Here is a 25,022-nt window from a genome sequence, read left to right on the forward strand (position 1 = left end):
CAGGGGAGCTGCTAATAGCTTCCCTGCTCCCCTCCTTACCCCCCTGGACACAAAGAGACTCTTAAGAGGAAGAGCAGAGACCTGTTTTGCTAGTACTTAGCCCAAACAAAGAACACAGCCAAGGTCAGCAAAGCCAGCCAGAAGCAAGTCAGTGTCTCCCAGAGCAAGGAACCCAAAAGAGAGAAAGACAGTGTATACACAACCCCACTTTGTTGATAGTCTGTCCAATAGGATTGTTTAGAACTTGTCATTATTTCCCTTTTCACACCCAATAGTGATTTATTGATATTCTACTACTTCCTCTTCAAGATCTGTGGAAAATTTTAAAGGTACAGCCTAAAACTACCATACCTGGGCAGCCTGATCTAGTTGGGGATGTCCCTGCAGACTGTGGAGAGGTTGGACTGGATGAGCTTTGAGTCCCTTCCAGCCCAAACCATTCTACGATGTTATGATTTTGCTCTCACCACTTCAATGACTGACCCCACAAAACAGTCTGACTCTACACTAGTTTGCAGCTATTTCTGCTGTCTTAATGTGTTCTCAAGAGACTTGAGATATGAAAGGAGCCAAAAAATCTAAGGCTTAACCCATATGAAGGAATAAATATTGGTAACTGATGTCCACTGGAAGTGAAGCTGAGTGCTTCACTCTGGACAGATGTCAAAATCACTCTGCTCTTTTCTGCACCATCCTGGTGTCAGCTACAGTGACCTGTATGTCAGAGTCAGACAAACTGATCTGGATTTACAGTGGTGTAACAGGTGGTTATATTCTCCTAGCCTCACTAATGCTGAGATGCATGTTTGTGGTCAGTTGAAACTACCCCCACGGCCTAAAACTACCACAACCTTACTCTGTGAGGCTCCAAGCCATCCAGCAGTGGTGTTTAAGAATGTGTCCTTGTAGCCACTTTGTGCTCCCATTAATTACAGAGGTATGAACTGTCCCTGAGTGATCATGACAGTTTCCTGCAGTAAGTGGACGTAGAAGAGCTCTCAGCCTACTGAAGGTAACGTCAATCACATCTGAACCACTTTGTGACTGCAGAGTATTGACTACACAAAGACTGAGGCTCCTCTGCTGATGTGAGACCAGGGTGTGGAAGCATGCAGCCTGTGTGAATTGTCTGGATCCTCCCAGTTGCTGCAGCTGTGTGTCACTCTTTGAAGGGTTCCCCAAGGAACAGCACACTACCCAGCTGCATCAAGATGAATCAATCAAGGCTTGCTGTAATACCACATTTTCAAAACTGGTCTGTTTCAACTTGCAATGAGTTATGTGTCCTTTGTTTGTGTATCTCCTTTCTAAACTTCAAAACAGAACAGAAAGATCCTGCCCTGAAAGTGTGTTGAGGGAGATGTGACAAATAAATTATCGATAAGCTACTTATTGCTCCCTTGCCCAAACAGTTCTCCTCCTCACCTGTGCTGACTCTGTGGCTCACACTGAGGTTTAAATACTATTCCACAACACTGATGCTGGAAGTGTGGCTTGCATTTTGTGTTTAATCAAATGGCTTGGCTTTGTTCTGCATGGAAATTGACTTTAAGGCTGGAGTTTCAAGGAAACTCACTCCCAGTATTTCACAATGGCTCCCTCCCTAGGAAGATGATTTATCAAAACATTTCAGTTCAGCATGGAAATGGTGCCTTAGACCAAAGCATCTGTGCTAAACTACCAAATTACAGCCTGGGTCATGGCAGAACACACAGGTACTTCTCAAAGAGAAGCAGAGGAAAAAACAGAGAGACAAGTGTCCTTGTTATTTTCACTGCCCTAATACTGCTGACCCATTCAGTTTGCTGCCCAGTACACAGAAAGGAGCAGAGAGCCTCCTAAGAGTTTACAGTGAGGGTGACAGAGGCCTGGAGCAGGCTGCCCAGAGAGGTTGTGGAGTCTCCTTCTCTGGACACATTCAAACCCCACCTGGCTGCGTTCCTGTGCAGACTCCCCTGGGTGATCCTGCTCTGTCAGGGGGGTTGGACCTGATGATCTCTGGAGGTCCCTTCCAACCTATAATGAACTGTGGTACTGTGAGGCTCCTCTTGTCTTGGGCAGTGTCCAAGCAAGTCATGAAAACCTAAAGCAGTGAACTTTACTTTGGCCCTGCAGACTGAGAGATTGATCTAAAGGTTTACAGCAGGCCCAGTACCCACATAACCCCACAGTACTCTCATTAGTTACAACAGATCCTCTTCTGGTAGTACTATTCATATTTTAATCAAACTGTCCCCCTTAAAGTGGTTGCAATATCCCTGGGAGTTGCTGCTAATCTAGAAACACTTTCTACTTCTGAAATCAGTCATCAATCAGGTGGCTGCTACTGCATGTTAGAATCCCATCTACAGGTTTCCAGATAGGTTGAAAGTATAAATCAAAGACACCATGAGATCTCCAAACTAAAAAGGAAGAGCACCTAGTCATAACTGCCATAGCTTGGGAGGTTTGGGGCACTGCATAATTACATGTGGGGGCACTGCATAATTACATGTGGTAGCGTAGAGAAGACTGCAAGTTCAGCTACTGCCTCAGATTGTTAGCAATTCTCCCCCCCGGTGTAACACACAGGGGCAGGCAGCCATAACGCTTTGCTAAGAACAGCAGGAAACACAGGTCCCCATCTTGATCCCACCTAAAAGATGATGATAACTAAAGATCTACAACTTGCAGTAAATAGTGGAAAACTAAACTGAAGGGGCAGCCTGATCTAGTTGGAGGTGTTCCTGCCTGCTGCAGGGGTGTTGGGCAAGATGAGCTTTGAGGGTCCCCTCCAACCTGATGCAATTTGTGAACCTGTACAGTGTTGGCTGCTTTTCTCCCAGTAATCCTTACAGAGGTTACCAGACTTCCCCCAGAGGCTGCCACCTCCTAGCACAGGGGAGCTGAACAGGTTATGAATCAGCTCTAAACCACTGCAGCTTATAACTTGGCCTATTAAGGTAAACCAACATTGATTTTGGTATATGCTAAACTGTAAGGTTCAGGAGCTGATTCATGAGCAATTCAGTCATCCCTGCCACAGGGCAGATGCCTCAGGAAGACAGCAGGGTTGAGGGCATTAATTACCTCAGCCACTGACTTTTTAGAACTGCCATTAGCTGTGTGCCAATATATTTATGGGGAGCTCCCTGTGGAGGAGACCACAAAAAGCCCCAAACAAACAGAAAGCTACAGCTTAGTCTAAAACTGTGATAATAATCACTTTTAGCTTACTTAGGATCCCTGTCTTCCCATTTCGTTTAAAAACTGTACATTATTGTTGCTACCAAGAATACAGCTGCAGTCTCAGACCTCTGATGCATGTTTCCTTAGAGAATCAGAATTGTCAGGGATGGAAGGGACCTCAAGGGTCAGCCAGTTCCAACCTGATCTCCTTCTATGATCAGGTGACCCGTCTGGTGGACATGGGGAGGCCTGTGGATGTGGTCTACCTGGACTTCAGCAGGGCCTTTAACACTGTCCCCCACAGCAAACTGCTGGCTAAGCTGTCAGCTCGTGGCTTGGACAGCAACACTCTGTGCTGGGTTAGGAACTGGCTGGAGGCTGAGCCCAGAGACTGGTGGTGAATGGTGCCACATCCGGCTGGCGGCCAGTCACCAGTGGTGTGCCCCAGGGATCAGTGCTGGGCCCCATCCTCTTTAACATCTTCATTGATGATATGGATGAGGGGGTTGAGTCAGTCATCAGCAAGTTTGCAGATGACACCAAGCTGGGATTGGATGTTAGTCAGTTAGAGGGTAGAAAGGCTCTGCAGAGGGACCTTGACCGACTGGACAGATGGGCAGAGTCCAATGGCATGGCATTTAATAAGTCCAAGTGCCGGGTGCTGCACTTTGGCCACAGCAACCCCATGCAGAGCTACAGGCTGGGGTCAGAGTGGCTGAGAGCTGCCAAACAGAGAGGGACCTGGGGGTGCTGATTGACACCCACCTTAACATGAGCCAGCAGTGTGCTCAGGGGGCCAAGAAGGCCAATGGCATCCTGGCCTGCATCAGGAATAGTGTGGCCAGCAGGAGCAGGGAGGTCATTGTGCCCTGTGCTCTGCATTGGTTAGGCCACACCTTGAGTCCTGTGTCCAGTTCTGGGCCCCTCAGTTTAAGAAGGACATTGAGAGACTTGAAGGTGTCCAGAGAAGGGCAGCAAGGCTCGGGAGAGGCCTTGAGCACAGCCCTGTGAGGAGAGGCTGAGGGAGCTGGGATTGTTTAGCCTGGAGAAGGGGAGGCTCAGGGGAGACCTTCTTGCTCTCTACAACTACCTGGGGGGAGGTTGTGGCCAGGAAGGGGTTGGTCTCTTCTCTCAGGCACCCAGCACCAGAACAAGGGGACATAGTCTCAAGCTGTCCCCTTCTTCTTGACCCCCAGCCCTCAGATATTGATAAACATTTATTAAATCCTCTCTCAGTCTTCTCCTCTCCAGACTAAACAGCCCCAGGGCTTTCCTCACAGGGCAGTGCTCCACCCTTGTAGCCTTCCCTTGGACTCTCTCCAGTAGATCCCTGTCCATATGAAGAGAGCTGTACTCCTGTTTCTAGGCCCATCCTAGTCCAACCAGGTGAAAGGAAACCTGTGCATGTTTCACATGCCTCCTTTACATACTGGGGGCTCATCAACAGATTGTTAATTACTAGTAATGGTCAGACCATTACATTTAAACTGGCAGTCAACTTCTTGCCCAGTGTTTCTTATCTGTGGGTTCCACAAGCAGATGCTGAGGGAACTGTGCAGCTCTCAGTTTCTGTAGCATTTCACCTGATGGGAAAGAGAGCACAGCAAACCATTTAGCTGGCATCCCCCCCAGCTGGGAGCTCTGGTCTGGGAACACAGTGCAATCGAAGCTGCTGGCATGCAGGAGTGCAAAGCTATTGTTGAAACTCTTCCAAAATCAAATTACATCTTCCATTGTCTCAAAGGAATAATAAACCCTGGCTAGCTGATAGTAGAGTATATAATCATGGAGCTGAATTAGTGAGCATTCCTGAGAGTGACTGATTTCTGGTTTTCCCAGAGACCTTCCCCTTCCCTCCACCCTCCCCCCCCAATAAAAGCCTTTATATGAGAAATTAGATTTCTTTATACACAACTACAGACAAACTGAAAGAAAGAAATGGAAATATTCAGCAAAAATACATGGCTGGTGCAAGCAGTTTCCACTGAATACAGCGGGGCCCTGAGGAAATTCATCAGCCTGACTGTCCTTGTCTGGGTGCCCCTGGGGATTGTCCTGCTCTGCCCTAGGCTCCATATCAGTCTCTCAGGACTATCAGCCCCTGCCCCAGCCATGCTGCAGCAGGGACAGTCTGCAGATCCTCACAGATCTGCCAGGCCAGGGCCACCAGCAGGGTCTCTCGTCCCCAGAGAGACCACCGAATCATAGAACATCTCAAGCTGGAAAGGACCCATAATGGTCACTGAGTCCAGCTCCCTGTTCCTTCTCACACTACCTGCAACTAAACCACCTAACTAAAAGTGTTGCTCCTTGAGCTCTGACAGTCTTGGTGCTGCCTGATGCCCAGGGCAGAGCATTGCACAGCACTGCAAGAAGTTTTGAACAGCAGTGTCTTCAGGGAGATGGACCATTCACCTTCCACGGCAGGTTAGTCACACTCAGTCTGACCTGGCTGCACAAACATCTCACTACTGCACCAGCACACAGCTGTACAGCATGTTTGAATCCCTGACATGCACTCTGTTACTTTAATGTGATTTTCCAGGGAATGGTGGGTTGTGGTTTCTGGTTTCAAGTAAGTCACACCTTTGATCTTGCAAGTAGAGCCCCAAAGTCTTGATGTTGCTGAGCAATTTAACACCTACTTGTGATCCTGACAACAAGGATTCACAAAGGATCCTGCTATCTTGCTCACAGATGCTGGCCTAGCAGAGCCAGCACTCCCAGCCTTACCAGAAGCACTTCACAAGACGTGAAGCAGTTAGAGCTCTCACCAAGGAGGTCAGGCACTAACTGCCTCTTCTCCTGAAGGAACACATTCTTTTGGATTGCTGCCTTGAAAACAGGCAATGGTGTGAGAAGGGGACAGGGGACTTTTAGATTTCTCTTGCTGATGCTCTTTGGTTTTGGATGGCATCACTAAATATTTTAAAAGTGAAAAATCAAAAGACAGCAAACGACCTTTAGCCTGTTTGTTAGGCCTCACACATCTGCAGTTCCCATCTATGGCACATGTAGGTAGCGTTCAAAGAGGAGAGAGAACCAATAAGCCGCAACCAAAATGCTGTAGTGGTTAGCACACACTTCTGGGAGTTAGGAGCTGTAGTTTTGTCCTTTCAGTCAGCAGATAAATTTCCATTCCCCACATTATCAGTGGCTCCTCCATCACCAGAAGACTGAACAGGCAATGGTCTTCTGCTAGATCCCAGAGAGACAGATCCAGGAACCCTCTTTGCCAGAAGCCCCAGAGAGAGGTACTTACAGTTGTGGAAAACACTGTGCCAGTGCCACCTCTCTCCTTGCCACTTCCTAACAACTAGGTTAAGTGACTCACTCACTACTCACTCAAACATTTGTGGATCTCCACTGTGTAAATATCAAGTATCACAGTATCACTACAGTTGGAAGAGACCTCAAATATCACCGAGTCCAACCTGTCACCACAGACCTCATGACTAGACCATGGCACCAAGTGCCACATCCAATCCCCTCTTGAACACCTCCAGGGACGGTGACTCCACCACCTCCCTGGGCAGCACGTTCCAATGATGAAAGACTCTCTCCATGAAGAACTTTCTCCTCACCTCCAGCCTAAACTTCCCCTGGCACAGCTTGAGACTGTGTCCTCTTGTTCTGGTTCTGGTTGCCTGGGAGAAGAGACCAACCCCTTCCTGGCTACAGCCACCTTTCAGGTAGTTGTAGAGAGCAAGAAGGTCACCCCTGAGCCTCCCCTTCTCCAGGCTAAGCAACCCCAGCTCCCTCAGCCTCTCCTCACAGGGCTGTGCTCAAGGCCTCTCCCCAGCCTCGTTGCCCTTCTCTGGACATGTTCAAGTCTCTCGATGTCCTTCCTAAACTGAGGGGCCCAGAACTGGACACAGGACTCAAGGTGTGGCCTAACCAATGCAGAGTACAGGGCACAATGACCTCCCTGCTCCTGCTGGCCACACTATTCTTGATGCAGGCCAGGATGCCATTGGCCTTCTTGTGACCCTTGGGCACACTGCTGGCTCATGTTTAGGCGGCTGTCAATCAGTACCCCCAGGTCCCTCTCTGTTTGGCAGCTCTCAGCCACTCTGACCCCAGCCTGTAGCTCTGCTGTGGCCAAAGTGCATCAGTATTTCACTTGAACTACTTCCCTGAGAATTGTGAACCTCACTAGACAATACAGCATCATTAATTAAAAATTCTTGCCTTTTGTGGGCCTGGTGCTCAGCTACATCATGGGTTTCAGTTCAAAGAGCTCTGCTGAACACAGGAAATGGAGACAAAGAAACACTTTGAAGAGAAACTACGTGCTTTCCACTTTTCCACATCCACTGCAAAACGCAAGAAGCATCCACTTGGGAGAAACAGCCATGCAAGATGCAAGGCTGGTCAAAATAAGGGCCTGGTTGGATTAAATCAGAGTAATAAATACAGCTAGGTATGCCCTGAACTTACAAGGTTAAGCAAAATCCCTTAAAACATGATATGATTCAAACATCCAACAATCCACTTGTGTTCCTGCTCTGTCTTGCAGCTTTCCTAAATTAAATGTATGCCTCACCTGAGCTCTCATCTCCACCTCCCCATGACTCTGCAGTCTCAGGAACAGCTTCAGTGTGATTAAGAGTGTGTCCGTTCCCTGAAGTGGCTGCCTCCATTGTTTGTCTGCTTTGTTTCGGGTAGGGGAGAATGATGAGCACTAGCTGTGCTGTTTCCTGCTCCCTGAGGTTCTGCAGAGGCAACCTAGAGAGGAATAGACAGGAGTTTGTCAGGCAGTGCCTAGATCTATCAGAAAAAAAGATGCCATTTACTGCAACAATTACCACCACAGATGAGAAAAGAAAATGTTTGGCTTTTTTCTTCCTTGGCTTGTCCTTGGACTTAGACCCTGGCAGCTGCTGCATTAGCACTAGTTGGGTATAAGGTTCCATGAAGCAGGAGATAATTTACATTTATCAAACAGCAGACATTTCCCTTTCTCCCTTCTAAATACAGCCAGACTCCTTGGCCAGGATCTTCAGGAAAGAATGAGCCATAACTAGTCTGACACCGCTGCAGGGGACTTCCATCTCACTGAGGGAATTCCCTGCAGAGAACATGTGGGTAATTTCCACTCTGTAGAAGGCAGATGATCTGCTTTCAACTGCTTGTGGTCCCTTGGGCTCCTGGAACAGATTTGGTCATTCATATTCAAAGGACTGCAAAAGCCTGCTTTATGGGGTTGGGTTTGCTGTGGTGGATAGACTAGCCTACACCTTAAGCATGCATTGATTCTGCATTAACCATGGAGGACACTAGCTCACCTTCTGGTATTGCTACCCTGGTTCAGGGTGCTGAATGCAGTAGCAGTAATAGCCTCTGCAGAGGGCAGAGAATCTCAGAAGCCCTCTCAGAAGTCCTTCATTACTGCCTATAGAATCCCCAGCATTACAGAGTCTTAGAGTCCCACTTACAGAAGTCCCAGAAGTCCTTAACAGAAGAAGTAGCTAACAGAAGTAGAAGTCCCTAGAGATGCCCAACCCCCCCAGTGTGCTCTAATACTTGGAGCAGCTGTTTCAATTCTCTTTCTTATCAATCCCTTAACCAGTAAAGCCCAACCACATCTATAAGCTAAAATCTTTCCCCACTAAGAGGTGCCAGCACGTCAAGGAGGTGGCTTCTGCAGCATGTTCCAACCCAAGGGTGCCAACATGCCAGGATGTTGTTCTGGGCACACATGGAATGTGATTGTTTTGCTCCTCACAGCATGCAGTTGGTCAGCTAGGGAATCATGCACTCTGCACACGCCCCAGCAGGACAGTGGCTGCAGCATTCTGGAACCTTTGGGAAACAGGAGTGCCCATGGATTCTCTTTTTGGGTAAAGATGCAACTTTCCCTACAGAATCACAAGAGATCCTGGAATTTTGCCCACCTCTAACCAGAAAGCCCAGCTTTGATCCTACAAAGGTGTTACAAAACCAACAGAAAATAACACAAATGCAGAGGTACTGAAGAGCTTGGGGAAGGAACACCTCAGAACACCCCCAGTCTTCTGTTCTAATCCATCTTCAATTTCCAACACACTCTCCCACATATGGTGATTAATTAACATAAGCAAGGAAGGGAATTCTCTCTTGTGCAGATCACTGCATTACAACAGCTTTGGAAATAAAGATATTTGTCCCCCCCTTCACTACACACAAGATGTTTAAAACAGTGCCTAAGTCTAGGATGCAGGTGTCAATGGTTGCTGTCTGGAAACTATTAGAGTTATTATCCTGTACAATTATCTCCCATTGGGCATTAAGCTAGAACAGAGAAACACACCTCTGTCCCAGACACTAAGTACTGTCTTATTCCCTACCTGAAATATACATATATATATTTTTTTTTTTTAAGGAAAGAAAAACAAAGAATGGAGAAAAACCAACCAACCAACCAACCAAAAGAACTCCCCAAACCAAAAAACCAACAAACTCCAGGCCTTCAACAAGGACACAGAAACAAGCTATTACCTCTCACCCACCCATCCTTAATTTGTTTTATCTTTATTCCTTACAATCATAGAATCACAGAATTGTCAGGGTTGGAAGGGTCCTCAAGGATCAGCCAGTTCCAACCCCCCTGCCATGGCCAGGGACACCTCACACCACATCAGGTTGCTCAGAGCCACATCCAGCCTGGCTGCAAAAATCTCCAGGGATGAGGCTTCCACCACCTCCCTGGGCAGCCTGTGCCAGTGTCTCACCACCCTCATGGGGAAGAACTTCTTCCTCACATCCAATCTGAATCTACCCATTTCTATTTTTTTCCATTCCCCTCAGTCCTATCACTCCCTGACATCCTAAAAAGTCCCTCCCCAGCTTTCTTGTAGCCCCATTCAGACACTGGAAGGCCACAATAAAGTCCCTTGGGAGCCTTCCCTTCTCCAGACTGAACAGCCCCAACTCCCTCAGTCTGTCCTCATAGCAGAGCAGCTCCAGCCCTCTGTTCATGCGCCATGGTTTACCTGGTGCTCAGGATTCAGTGATCTTTTCCTTGCTATAGGAGGTAATTTTCTAAGGGATGAAGACATACACAATTAGCTGAAACCTGCAATGAAATTTCTGCTGCAGATACCTTCCTTGCTACTCCATTCTACATGCTGACAGCACAGAAACAAAATGAAGAGTCTTGATCACTCAAATGTTGTTTCAGACACAGCTGGTGCTTTGAAGATCAGGGTACCTGTCAATTTCAGTTTCCATTTGCCAGGATACAGAGTGGAGTTCAGCCAAGTGTAAACAAGAGCAAAGAAAGAGGGTAGAAAATAAGACTTAAGAATAGATGCACTATGAGAATAATCTACCTACAAATGGGAGAAAGAGTGATCAGAGAGGGGAAAAAATGTAGAGAACAGCCCAGATTCTCTGGACTATCCTTGCAGCTTTTGTCTTTATAGTAGTATAAGTAAAGCCAGCTGTGGGAGAAGAAACTCCTAACAGCACAAAGCCACTGCATAGACTCTGCCATTCTTTGTCCCTGCCTCAGCTCAGGGTGGAGGACAAGACTGCGAAGAGAGGGCCTGCTGCTGAGAGCTACCTGCTATCGTCTCTCTGACCAGCCCCATGAGGCCCAAGACTCAGCAAGGAAGAAAGGCTGGAAATGACACAGACTGAGATAACTCCTGCAGAGCTGAAAAGTGGAACCAGGTAAAGAATTTGTTCTTTGTCCCCATCACTCCAATCCTCTTCTGATAATAGCTCAGACAGATGAAATGATTCGGTTCACTAGACTTTGGCTGAGATTGATAGAACAACAGAGCACAGCACTGACAACTAAGTATTTCCTTCCATGTTACCTTTTTTACTCTGAAGCATTACAGTTTTGAAAGTGAGATATGCTATCAGAAGAGAGATACTGTTATGCTTTGAAGCAGTATCACAGTTAATTCCTCCTCTTCTTCACCTCAGAAAATCAACCTTTTTTTGTAACTTGACAATATTCATTTAACAACTTAAACAGCAGTATTAAAACCTGTCCTTTTAAATGGGAATGAACAATCATTCAGCAATAAAATGCAGAAGAAGCCTCAGAGTTGCGTTTTCCTATTTCTTATTCTCATGTGCAACAATCATTTATAATTTCCCTGTTCTCTACCTGAAAGGAAATGGGTAACACTTGCCATAAATGACACCTCTGCACATATAAAATAAGTCTAAAAATCTAAATTCCCCCAATACTTCTTCAAATATAATACTTAAATGGAGGCTCAGCTCAGGTTTCTCCAACTTCATGCATTTTGATTGACACACCTGTCCTCATAACAGACACTCTCTATCACAAGGCCTTAACAGAGGTGGCCTTAACTACAACACTTTTGAAGTGAGACCATCTGCACCAGATGAGTTGAACTTGGTGTGTCCCTCTCAGGAAGCTGCAAGCTTCTGTGAGAGTGAAGAACTCAGGCTGGTTTGGATGCATCTGACTTTGTAAATAGTGTCAGCTTCTGGAAACTGCATAAAATAAAGCAGGGGAAAAAAGACAGGGGTGGGGAAGCACAACGTTCGTGCCTTAGCACTCCAGCATGGGTAAAATCTACCAGGGGAGTACTGACACTCACCCTACATGATCCAGACTTACAAGTCTCTTAAAGGATTTTGAAGAACACAATGTTATGCAGCCTTTAACATCTGAAGGCCAAACACATTATTTTGAAAGGTCAGAAGGATAAAACTGGGAGCAGTTGATTACCCTGCCCTACAGTGTTTACACTGCACTGGGAGGGCTCAGATCCTCCACTTTTAAAATGACAGGGCACACCTCAGAGTGTTTGTTCTATTCATAAGGCAGTACAAACCATCTCCCTAGTTTAGTTGTCCTTAATTTAAGCCCTACCATTTAGGGCTTTGGGCCAGAGGTTACACACCAAAAGAAAAATCAGGGCCTGAGACTCAATGACTCAAACTTCTCACTTGGTACTGGAACACTTCAGTACTCCCTTGTTTTTTTTCTTGGCACCAGGTACTTATGACCCAGATTCTGGGACAGTGTATGGCCCCATCCTACCCCTGTCTGAATCAGGCTATTCACTGGGCTTCTCTCTCTGTGCTTCCTGTAGATCCTAGCAGAAGAGAAGAACTATAATGAAGACCACCAAACTGTCAGTGAAGTCCTGACTCAGCCGAGGAGTTTTAATAGATGGGGTATTTGGACAGGAAAATTTATGCCTCCTTTAAAAGGCACCTTCAGGCAATCAGGGCAAGATGGAGGAAATACAGTAGAAGACTCATTTAGAAGTGAATGGCATCATTTTCTGGATGGCTTTCAGGAGGTCTGTTTTGGAATGACTGAAAGGAGAAACACTGTTTTAAGGAAAGGGTACAGTGATGTCAGGAACGTGCACCGCAGCCAACAGCCTTCTAGGCTGATACATATTACTTGCAGAAGAGTTGCTTTCTTTGAAGTATTTGTATGCACCATATTCTGTTGATTACTTAATTATTAGTACTTGTGAGAAGTCATGCATGCTAGCAAGTAGATACCCACCTGGCTGACATTAGGAGCTTTTCTCCATGAGTTCATGTAAATTCTCATGAAACACAAAGAACCAGCTGACTGCAGCATTTTTGAGTTTAGGTGAAAACGTCACTGGGATTATTTAACAAAGAAATAAGAAGAGACAATAAGCCAAGCTATTTGAAAATTATTAAGAAAGAAAAATAATCATTTATTTACAGGGAAACTGCAAAACCAATTGCTGTTGCCTGGATATAATATGTGAATAGGTGCCAATTGTGTTTCTAATCCTTAAGCATCTCAGCAGTGCTCAGGTTGTCGGTTTCTGTGTGTTTGGTAGCACAGACTCGACCTGCAACATAGCCATGAGTCAGAAAAAGTATGCTCAGGCAGGGAGGAACTTTTCCTTGTACAGCTGGAATGGCAAGAAGACATTTTATTTTTAAGGTCCCTTTAGTTATTAAAAGAGGGAAAACACTTCGACTTGCCATTACTCCTTTATCCTTGGCTGGTGTATTTCCCTGTTAGATGAATCATAGAATCAATCAAGTTGGAAAATACCTCAGAGGTCATCAAGTCCAGCCTATTACCTAATACCTAACACCTCATGACAACTAAACCAAGTGACCCATCCAATCATTTTTTTAACATCTCCAGGGATGGGGACTCCACCACCTCCCTGGGCAGCACATTCCACTGGCCAATTACTTTCTGTGAAGGACTTTCTCCTCACCTCTAGCCGAAACTTCCCCTGGTGCAGCTTGAGACTGCGTCCCCTTGTTCTGTTGCTGGCTGCCCTGGAGAAGAGACCGACCCTCATCTGCCTACAACCTCCTTTCAGGTAGTTGTCGAGAGCAATAAGGTCTCCCCTGAGCCTCCTCTTCTTCAGGCTAAAGAGGGATGAAGAGAGGTTTGAGGTGGTAAGTGCTTATTTAACATAGCTAAGTATGAACTGTAGGTTATGTAAAGATTGAAGTGGCAGGGCCAGCAGTACCTCAGTTAGGCCAACACAGCCAGCTGTCTGACAGCCAGTTACCTGCCAGACACTTCTGTTTGAGGCTTGTTTTGTTCCAGGTTAATATTATTCACATGACATACATAACATTTAAGTGAGATGCTGTCTTGGCCTCTCTGGTACCATTCCTTACTGTGCTGCTTGAGATTCTCTTACCTGACCACAGTCACGCTACAGCACCTATCTGCAGCTGGGATGCTGTATGTGATCCCACGTTGCTAGCGGCCAGGGGCAGTTTGTGTCATCAAGCTGTGCTAATGCGACGCTGTAGCCTTGCGGTCGAAACTACCACGATGAACACAAAATATGACCTGAAGCCCCGGCCTCGACCCTCTCTCTGGGCTGGCGAAGGCACCGTGTGCCCTCGCACCGCCCCTCGCAAGGTAACACGTCCCGCTCCGCCCGGCCCCGCCGGCGGCAGCACGGAGCCTTCGCTCCCTGGGGAACAAGCCGGCGTGGCTCCGGCCGCTCCGTCAGGCGGAGTGCCGCGGTGGCTTCGCGGAGACAAAGGCCGCAGGGAGGTGCGGGCAGCGGCCCGGCAGGACCAGGGGGACGGAGGAGGCGGCGGGAACAAAGAAGCATAAAAAGACGGGAAGAGCAAAGAAAGTTGATACCAGCCCCCGTACGCCTCTGCCGCCACCGCCCCCCCTGCCTCGGCCCGGCCCGCCCGGGCGCTCACACCCAGGACTTCCTTGGGGGGAACCGGGGCACCGGGAGGAAAGCGAGCCCAGTACCCTAACCTCTCTCTTCCTCCCCTCAACGCTGACTCCCAGTCGGGACTCCCCATCCTCTCACACCTCCTTCCTTCTCAACCCATCTGGCCCCGCCCGAAGCCCGCCCCCTCCTCCCCCACGCTTCCCTTTAACGCGCGCTCCCGCCGGCGGCTCTTTCCCCTCCTCCCGCCCCGGCCTGGCACGGAGGCGCGCGGCCTCCACGGGCCCTCGCGGGCGCGTGTTGCATTGCCCCCCCGGCCTGCCGCTTTCCCCTCCCCGCGCTCCCCCCCCCCAGTCCCCCCCCGCGCCTGTCACTTTCCCCCTCCCCGCCCCCCGCGCCTGTCACTTTCCCCCTCCCTCCCCCCCCCGCCCCCTCGCTGAAAGTGCGCGCGCGCCCCCGCCCAGCCCGCCCCTCCCCTGGCGAGCCGCGAGCGCCCCGGCTAATTGGCAGGCGGGCGCGCGCTCGCCGTTGGACGCTAGGGCGGGGGTGCGCGCGCGCGCGGAGGCGGCGGCGGCAAGGGCGCGCGCGCGGCAGCCGCTTCAGTTCTCTTCGGGCAGCGGGGGCAGGAGCGGCGGCGGTGGGAGAAGGAGCAGCAGCAGCGGCCGCCGCCGCTGCTCGGGCAAACAGGGAAAGAAAGGAGAGGGCGAGGAGTGCGGGGGAGCGAGCTCATGACTCAGTGAGCAGCAGCAGCCCCTTTCCAGCCCCGCGCCCGGCCGAAGTCGGGGCGACCGCGTTGAATTGTCCCGCAGCCTGTGCCCGGCACCAGCGAAAACAAGAGACCTGCCCTCGCCTGCAGGTAGCAGCCCCCCTCCTCACCCGTGCTCTTCCTTCCAACCTCTGCTCCGGATTAGGTGCTCGGCTGCCTCCCCTGCCCCTCGCAAGGCCCTTATCGCCCCCCCTCCCCTCCCCCCTCTCCAGTCCCTCTCCATCTCTCCCTCACGCCCCCACCCCCCCCCCCCGCCGTTTAACTGCGACCCTCGGTCTCTACCTTTATACTTCATCTCCCCTCCCTCTTCCTCACCTCTCCCTCCGTACCCCCTTACCCCCCTTGACATCTGCGGCTATGCCCTTTCTTAGCAACAGTCCTGTCCGTCGCCCCCTGCCACCTCAGCATCTCTGCCACTGCTTCCCGCTCCCCCCGGCTCCATCCATCCTTCCTTCGGTCATCTCTCCAGCCTCCATTGCTCTTCAGCACCTTCACACCCCTTCAGCAACTCTTCCGTGTCCATTTGTCCTGCTTGCCCCACTGCGGGCGGGAGCGACGGTCCCCTCGGCTCTCTGCCGGCTCTTCGCCCCCACCCCCGGCCCACCTCCCTGCAGATCGCGTGGTCCCCGCGGCACTCGCTGCGCCCCTGGGTCGCTCCGGGGCCGGGTTACCGTTGTCCCCCCTAACTCTCGCATTACCGAGCCGCCCTGTGTGAGGTGGGTGCCCCGAGCTGGAGCCTCTTGGGAGGGGCACTAGCTCTCTAGCCCTCCTAACCCGGAGCGCCCCGAGGAGCCCCGCAGCCCAACCCCCTCCCTTCTCTCATGTGCCCCCGACATCTTCCTCTTGCAGTCTCCTCCTCCTCCTCCTCCCAGACTGTCTTCTACTTCTCACCCCGGCCCGGCTGACGCCTGCCTGGCCAGGGGGTGCGGGATGAGTGTGGCTTTTGGGGGTGCCCACGTTTCCCCCCTCCCCCAGTACGGCCTGATGCCGCACTCTGGGCTCCCCGACGGGTGGGGGGAGTTGCGTGTGTACCCGGCGGCGGTAGTGAGGCCGTGGAAGCCCGGGGTTGCCGTCCTGTCCCCTTGGGTGTCCCTCTCAGAGGAGAACCCTGCCCGGCCAGATACCGGGCTCCTTCGGCGTCCTCTGCTGTGATGTTTCGGTTCTTTCGCCCTTTACGGTTTCTAATGAAGATAAGTAAGGCTGCTGCTGCTGTTGATGCTCTTCGTGGACCCTGATGAAATATTCCATTTATCTTGGCTTATAGGAAATTAAGACCGCTTTAGAAAGACATCATCACTATCTCTACCGCCCTAGGGACCCATCTGCACATCGCCAGGATCTCTCTGTCCCCAGCTGCTGGATTATTTGGGGGGGGGAGGAGGGGAGGGAGTGCTGGTGGTGGTTATTTTTCTTGTTTGTTGTTTTTTGGGGTGGGGTTTTTTGTTTGTTTTTTTGTTTGTTTGGTTTTTTTAAAGAGGAGGAGGGAGGGGAAGTCCCCTTTCACTTCTTCCTCTGTCCCCTCTGCTCATTTTTCTCGGCACAACAGCAGGGAGGTTAGTAACCACCCTCTGAATGTAGAATAGCCTGGCAGCCAGGAACCTGGACACTGCCTGTCTTTCCTCTCACTCCGTGTGGCAGTTGCAAACACCCTCAAGGAATATTTTATACTTCTTTGTGTTCCTGGCAATGAAATATTTTCCTAACAGTGTCACCCCTTCAGCTGATTTTATTACTTTTTTCCATTCTCTTCTATGTTCATGTGTGTGTTTGACCGCATTCAAAGTGTCTAACTTCATGCCCTTTAAAAATGTGCTGGGACTGCAGTATGGAGCATCCCTTGAGCTATGCAAGATTCCTAAAATTGCAGATACTGTGAGGAGAGGGCATGGAAGGAACTGCCTGGGTGTCAGAAAGGGGAACAGAGAGGCAAAAACTCCCAAGAAACTGGCCAGACATCAGATGACAGATTTAAGCATTCTCCTGATGTAAATGCTGGCATTACATGTTGCAGCAATTACATGCTTTGGGCTACTGTTACAGTGTTTGTCTGCTGGATAGTAACCTGAACTTATGAAGTGAATACAGTTGTTTTTGGATAATAGGAGTATTTATAGCCAAGGTTATTCACAGCAGATGTCCTGTGCATATAGGCTTTATGAAATCACTTTTAAACCTTCTGGCCTGCAGCAGTAAGTACTATATACATTGTGAAGAGAGTTTGTGAAATGAGATACATAGAGCAAAGCTCTGAACTAAAATCTAGAGGAAGTGAATGCCATCAGAAGTATTACAAAAAAAACCCCAAACCCAACTTTCTATATTTTAGCTAAAAAGAGAAGATTATATTTTAGCTGTATGTAGAAGCAAACAAAACTGCCATCAAAACTGCATTATAGTTATTAAATGTGTATTTTGACTTGTTGGAATATGATACTTACCTGTTTCATCACTTCCAAATCTTCTGTTGCTTTGATCTTGAACTATGACAGCCAGGATGTAAATATCTAAACATTAACTTGCATAAGGGTCTTAACCATATTAAATGGAATGTTATGGATGTGCCATGGCAAAATTGTTCTTTAAGAACAAACAACTTTTGTGTTGTAATTTTAGGCCACAAACTATGCATTATTTGAGTTACTTGGATGAGCAGGCTGGGGGCTGGGGGTTTAAGTCAAATTTTGTATGAAAATATAAAATATTCTTTTCCTTAATAAAAGCTAAACTGCAGCTTAAACCAATTAATGCAAACCTAGTCCCATATCCATCACTTGCTGTTGCATTCTATTTCTTTTAGCATCTAAACATTTTGAGGGGATTTCCCTTTCTGTATAGTTTCACACGTTAGACAAAAGAGGGATCTAGTTCCTCTTGGAGTTAGTTGTGTTGTGTCAATAATGCCTGAAATGTTTTTCCACTCCACAGTGCATACCATTTGACAGAACTTGGTGAGGCTTTTGCAGAATAGGAGTAAATCTATTTTCTTACATACAGCTATAACTAGAACATTTATGTCCTTTCCACAAAGCATCCTTTTCAACGTAACCCTGTTGGCATTGATGTTACTTTACTTTTCCTTTACTGCCTCTTCACATAAATGTAGGGAGATGAACTCCATTTAATCCTTCTGAATGAGCATGTTTGAATCTGAGCCTCCAGTGTCATTGTTCTCCCTTGAGAGAGCATTAAAACATACAATAGTCAAGGTGAATAGTTTTGTTTTCAATTGTGATGGTGTCTGTGCATAGCTAAGAGGAAAAGCAAGTTGAAGTTCACAACAATTTAAAATTCTTGGTGTATGAAAGAACAAAGTCTTGATTAAGGGAGTGGAGCACTGCCCTGTGAGGAGAGGCTGAGAGCCCAGGGGCTGCTTAGTCTGCAGAGAAGGCTGAGAGGGGATTTAATAAATGTCCCCAGTTCAGGAGGGACAGGGATCTGCTGGAGAGAGTCCAAGGGAGGGCTACAAGGATGCTAAAGGAACTGGAGCACTGCCTGGTGAGGAGAGGCTGAGAGCCCTGGGGCTGTTCAGTCTGGAGAATAGAAGACTGAGAGGGGATTTAATAAATGTCTATCAATAACTGAGGGCTGGGGGTCAGGAGGCAGGGGACAGGCTCTGCTCAGCTGCACCCTGGGATAGGACAAGGGGCAATGGATAGAAACTCCAGCACAGGAGGTTGCACCTCAACACGAGGAGGAACTTCTTCACTGTGAGGGTCCCAGAGCACTGGAAGAGACTGCCCAGAGAGGTTGTGGAATCTCCTTCTCTGGAGACTTTCCAGACCCATCTGGATGTGTTCTTGTGTGACCTGTGCTAGAGTCTATGGCCCTGCTCTGGCAGGGGGGGTGGACTTTATGATCTCTGGAGCTCCCCTCCAACCCCTGTCATCCTGTGATTGTGTGATTTGGACAGATTTGTTCAGAATATCCCCCAGGTACCTGGGGGTTGCTTGGCTGTAAGCAAGTAATGTTTGGGCCTCTGTGCTATGAAGTTGCTTCTTTTATTAAAATCTCCAGAAGGTAATAGATAAAGTATGTATATAAACTACAGGCTTGTAGTTGGAGTAAAGACCTTCTAGGGTTGGGTTTGCCTGTTTCTTTATTGGGTTTTGGTAAAGTTTTCTAACAATCATTGCCACCACATATGCTAATTCAGTCAGAGTTGTTCATGGACATCTGCCCTTTGTTAGACCAGTTAGGGAAGCCAATGACAGCTGTGACAGTGGGCTTGTCATTTCCTCATCTGTCAGCATATTGGTATATTATTTTACATGAGGGAAGAAATTCAAGTAGCTAAGTAGTGTACAAATAAAGTGTTGACTTCTGAAGTAATGCTCAGATTTCTTGTTGGTTGAGTTCTCTGACACTGTTGCCTGAGCAGACCTTGTCAGGGAAAAAAATTCCTTATATCTTCTACCAGTGTACTTACTGTTCCAGAAGCACTCTGGTTTAGTAAATACAAACAGTCCTGTGTTAGTGCCCTCTGGTTCTGTGAATGTTTCCATTGAGCATGCTAGGATGGAGGGTTTGTAATGTGGAAGCTTACAGACTTGGAATCACAGAATGTTAGAGGTTGGAAGGGACCGTGAAAGGTCATCTAGGCCAAACCACCTGCCAAAGCAGGATCACCTAGAGCGGGTCACACAGGAGCACATCCAGGCAGGTTTTGAATGTCTCTGGAGATGGGAACTCCACGACCTCTCTGGGCAGTGAGTCCGCAGGTGTATTTCATAAGGGGTAGCACAGAGTCTTAAGACAATAACAGCTCTCAGTTTTTAACAGCAAACAATAGGTAAATAAATATATAAGGGTTTATAATTTATTTGAGGTGAGGTTTAAAATGGCCAGCTCTGGAATTATTGTTAAGATGCTTATGGCAAACTCTTCAGTCCTAAGACTACTTAAGTACTGTAGCACAAGTGTTATGTATTAAGATGAAGACATAAATCTCCCATGTTATTTCCTTAAGGCATGTACTGAATACAACTGGACAGTTTCCTCAGCAAAAGCTAACTTTTATGTTTTTTATTCAGTGCAGCATCTGCCATGTCTACAGAAGGGCAGAGAGTTGATGATAGTCCAAGCACTAGTGGAGGCAGCTCTGATGGAGATCAGCGTGAAGGTGTTCAGCAGGAACAAGAAAGGGAGCAAGTTCAACCAAAGAAAAAAGAGGGCAAAATATCAAGCAAAACAGCTGCTAAACTGTCAACTAGTGCTAAAAGGTATGGTGTTCTCTCTGGCTGTTTGTTTTCCTTTCTCCTTGTCAGCTGCCCATCAGATGTATATATGACTCAGTATATTAATTTTCTTACTGCTTTATTATCACAGTACTATGTCATTGTAATAGCCTTCTGAGACTCGGCACAATAATGAGACCTGTGTAGTTTTCCCTTTCTTTGACAGATTGTCTCCTTCACATGGTTTTAATAGTAGCTTGCATGATAAAAGCTGACATTTTTTTATTGCTAGTAAATCTCAGACAGTTTTGTAGCCTTATAAAATATCTCTCTGTATGTGTACGTATGACTGATGTTGAAACTTGTCAGTGTAACTTACAGTTAATTAACCATAAACACTTCAGACAGTTCAGTAACTCAGCATGTTAGGACTACTGTAATACCTATTGCTGTAAAGCACTTTGCTTCCTTTTCCCAGATGGTTGAGCCAGAAATACTTGAATGAACAATAACTGCATGTTGGTGTCATTACTTTTAACTGTGGTCTGGTTTAATACTCATTTATTTTCCTTCTCCCCTCTGTTTTAGAGGAAAGGTGGGGTTGGAGAATAGCTATTTAAATTATTCTGTACTATCATGGCACTCTCTAAATGATGATTGTCTTGCTTGGATCAGGCAGAAGGCATTTACAGTGTGGTGCTGCGCCATTAGTACACATAGGGGTGTTAGTCTGGGTGACAAAATTAAATGACATTACATTATTGAAGTTAGAAAACATGTCTAAAACAATCTGACAAGAGACCAGTTCTGCAGACTGTCCTGACAGAACTCCCAGATGCTGTTTCTTTGCTAATTCAAGGCTATTTAAACTACTGGAAAAAACATTGGAGTTCTGCCACTATGATGCTGTGGTAAAGGAGAAATGTGCAGGCTCTGTTGCCATAATTTATAACATCTACATGCAGTTGGAGTCTGTAAATACCCATATATAAATGTGTGTGTACATCTCTTCAATACTCAAGTTTTTGTCTTGGCTTAATCTGTCCCTTGCCCAATGCCTACTTTCCTGAAGTCTCTTCTGTCTTTCCTGTGAGGTATTGTCATGATATTTTTCTTCCATGGAATCATAGAATGGTCCAGGCCAGAAGGGACCTTCAAAGGTCATCCAGCCTGACCTCCCAGCAGTCAGCAGGGACATCCCCAACTAGATCAGGCTGCCCAGGGCCTCATCCAGCCTCACCTTGAATATTTCCAGGGATAGGGCCTCAACCTGCGTGACCTGTTCCACTGCCCTCATAGTGAAGAACTTGTTCCTGACATCCAATCTAAATCTGTTCTTCTCTAGTTGGAAGCCATTGCCCCTTGTCCTGTCCCTGCAGGCCTTTGCAAACAGTCTCTCTCCATCCTTCCTGTAGCCCCCTTCAGGTACTGGCAGGCTCCTATTAGGTCTCCCTGGAGCCTCCTCTTCTGTAGGCTGAACACCACCAGCTCCCTCAGCCTATCCTTGTAGCAGAGGTGCTCCAAGCCCCTGATCATTTTCATGGTCCTCCTCTGGACCCACTCCATCAGGTCCATGGGCACATGTCTTCTTATTTTGTCTCCCCTGGTGAAATACTCTCTGGAGACCCACTCCTGCTGTGAGCCGGTGAGGGGATTAGGCAGTCCTGTCTCTCGCAGGCTGGCTTGCAAATCTTGCCTGTGTTTGTTTTTATGACTGACAGGGGAAAAACAAACCCACCAGCTATCACTCCACAGCCCCTGTTTCTGCCTTTCTCTTTCATCTGCTTCCTGCTGTTGTTATTCTTTAAAACATTAGGCCTATTGGACTGATCCTGGCTTTTATGGTCTCAAAATCTGGTTTGTAACACCTCCACAAGAGAGTCCGTGTGTTCCGGACCTTGCGACGTAACGCTGCCACGGTTCTGACAAGGGCCTGTGGACACTATCCTATTGAGAAACTAATAATGATATGTTAGAAATTGGTCTATTAATCTTAGCTTTGCATCTTCAAAGCGTAGAGCTTTTATCAACATGCATTTCACAGAGATAAAATTACTTAAACCTTTTAAAGTTTAATCAGGCCTGCTTACGGTTCTGCTAAAGCTCATTATGCCAGTTGCTGACATCGGGACATTTGCCAGTTAGACTCGAAAGTGGCTTGCACATGTGTGATACTAGTGAAGGAAGGCCTTTGATTATGCAATTTAGAAGCTGAGATGATTTTTAAGAGTTGTTTAGATGTGTCCAATAAATGACAAACAGTTCTCTCAGGAGTGCTGGCTGGCCTAGCACTTGGGCAGGTTCACAGCAGCATCATTTTTATAGTACCAGGTTTATCTTCATAGTAACATTGTTGGTTTTGTTCATTAGAAATGAAACATGGTGCAGGAATAAGGCTGTGTTCCTCCAATGGAAATGTAGTTCTTGACCAGGTTAAAAAACCTGAAATAAGTGGAAGTAATTCAGCTGTCTGTGTGTATGCTTAGCAACTTCTTCCTCTTCTAGATTTTGAGTTGTGTGGATTTCTGTGGCATTACTCTAAAGTCACAATAATCTTCAGTTAAGTGTTTTATTGTGCAGTTCCCTCTAATAACTCCATTATAGTTGAAGGAGTCATCTCTGCTGAAATCAGTCAAACCTAAAGAGCAGGGTATACTGCACCTGTGGCTTTGGTCAGGATCACTTAATTCCCATTCAGAGCAAGTTAATGTGGCATTGGAGCTAAAGTCACAGACTCCAGACTTGACTCTGTCCTGAGTGTGAAAGTTATGTTTTCTCACTTGGAAAGCTTTTCCATACATACAGAATTGCAGTCACAGTATTTTTGGATTACATTATGACACCTAGTGTGTCTCTTGGATTAGAATGAAGGTTTGTGTCTGCAGTTGGAATGCTTCTGTTACGCTTTTTGTTTGTATGTTTATGTAGTCCAATTTAAAGACTTTTCAGTAGCAGTAGGTTTTATGTAAATTGAGATTTAGCAGTGTGATGACTTGTGCATGTGTAAAAGCAAACTGCTACTATGTCTCATGTATGGATATGAGGGTGGTGAGACACTGGAACAGGTTGCCCAGGGAGGTGGTGGAAGCCTCCTCCCTGGAGGTTTTTGAGGCCAGGCTGGATGTGGCTCTGGGCAACCTGCTGTAGTGTGAGGTGTCCCTGCCCATGGCAGGGGGGTTGGAACTGGCTGATCCTTGAGGTCCCTTCCAACCCTGACAGTTGTATGATTCTATAATGGACTACTCCTGCAGCTTACTGCTTTCCAGATGGTCTGACTATGGAGCCTATGTGAAACTGCTTGATTTTGTTTGTGAGTAAGATTTTTGGTTTTAAGAAATAGAGTTTCTTCTGTTAGCATTGCTGTCGATGGCATCCAGAAGGCAGGATGCCATCACACGCCATCCTTCTGTGCTAATACTTTTAGGAGTAGCTGCTATCAGGTGTAATAGCTTATAGCATATGTCATGCAGCGTGCTAGTCCTTCAATTTTCCTCACCCAGAGGGCACCACCTTAAATAGCAGCCTTTCTTGCCTAACCTGTCAAGATTGAGGAACTTGCTGCATGTCACAGTTACAGTTCAGCCCCAGAATTGAATTGATGTCCTTGAAAACAGCAGGTATCTTGTTACCTCTTGAGTAGCAAATCTCGGGATGACCTTTGGATTGAGAGAAGTGTACCCATTCCTGGCTGACAGAGTAGCTGGACAAATAAATGTATTGTTTTTCTTGGCTTCTGAAAATTCTCTTGACCTTTGGATCCAGTCCTGGACTTTCTTTATAAATACCTGGGCCAGCTGTGAATTGTGAACGTTAAAACTGAAGTTGTAGTCTTTATTGAAAGAAGTTCTAACCTTGGGGAGTAGCAAACAGGTAATGGATTACATTTGCTTGAAATTCAGCACAATAAAAATGAGAGTTTGTTTCCCACCCCACCCCCCCTGCCTGTATTTCTCAGAGCTGTTTGTCTCAGCACTATTTTCAAGGAATCTAAGAGAGGTATTTAGCATGTTCAATGCTTCTTCCATTGTGAGAAGTGTCTTTGTCATATGGTGTGTCACAGTATGGAGGAGAAAATACTTCCTTTCCACCAACATGACTCTAACCATCTAATGATCTTTAGATCAGTTTTCGGCTCAGTCACAGTTTATAAAATGCTGAAATAGAACCATGGAATGGTCCAGGCTGGAAGGGACCTCCAAAGCTCATCCAGTCCGACCTCCCCACAGTCAGCAGGGACATCCCCAACTAGATCAGGCTGCCCAGGGCCTCATCCAGCCTCACCTTGAATATCTCCAGGGAAGGAGCCTCAACCACTTCCCTGGGCAACCTGTTCCAGTGTTCCACCACCCTCATAGTGAAGAACTTGTTCCTAACATCCAATCTGAAGCTGCTCTTCTCTAGTTTGAGGCCATTGTCCCTTGTCCTGTTCCTGCAGGCCTCCCCGGTGCCTTCTCTTCTGCAGGCTGAACACCCCCAGCTCCCTCAGCCTGGCCTTGTAGCAAACATGTTCCAACCCCCTGATCATTTTCATGGCCCTCCTCTGGCCCCTCTCCACCAGGTCCATGTCCTTCCTATATTGAGGGCTCGAGACCTGGACACAGTACTCCTAGTGAGATCTCAGCAGAGCACAGTGGCAGCATCACCTCCCTGGACCTGCTGGCAATGCTGCTTTGGATGCAGCCCAACCAAATGGTTGCATTTCTTAGTATTTTCTAAACAGTGTATCCTGGGTCACCTGGTCTTTATGGGTAGAGAAGCATGTCTTCTAGAAAAGCAGACGTG

The 25,022-nt window shown here is 47.3% G+C and overlaps 1 protein-coding gene across 3 annotated transcripts in view; it reads left to right on the forward strand.

Moving 5' to 3' along the window:
- Positions 1-14,933: 14,933 nt before the first annotated feature.
- LOC104299678 (ubiquitin-conjugating enzyme E2 E2) overlaps positions 14,934-25,022 on the forward strand; it is a 229,209-nt gene continuing 219,120 nt past the window's right edge. Inside the window, exons 1-2 of one of the 3 annotated variants that reach the window (XM_054161243.1) lie at positions 14,934-15,156; positions 20,097-20,285. In XM_054161243.1, the coding sequence (XP_054017218.1) occupies positions 20,110-20,285 (176 nt within the window). In that variant the 5' untranslated portion in view covers positions 14,934-15,156; positions 20,097-20,109. The remainder of the gene's footprint in view (positions 15,157-20,096; positions 20,286-25,022) is intronic. The other 2 variants (XM_054161241.1, XM_054161242.1) reach the window with 2 other exon arrangements.

Source organism: Dryobates pubescens, chromosome 4 (genome assembly GCF_014839835.1).
Source record: "Dryobates pubescens isolate bDryPub1 chromosome 4, bDryPub1.pri, whole genome shotgun sequence".
NCBI lineage: Eukaryota > Metazoa > Chordata > Aves > Piciformes > Picidae > Dryobates > Dryobates pubescens.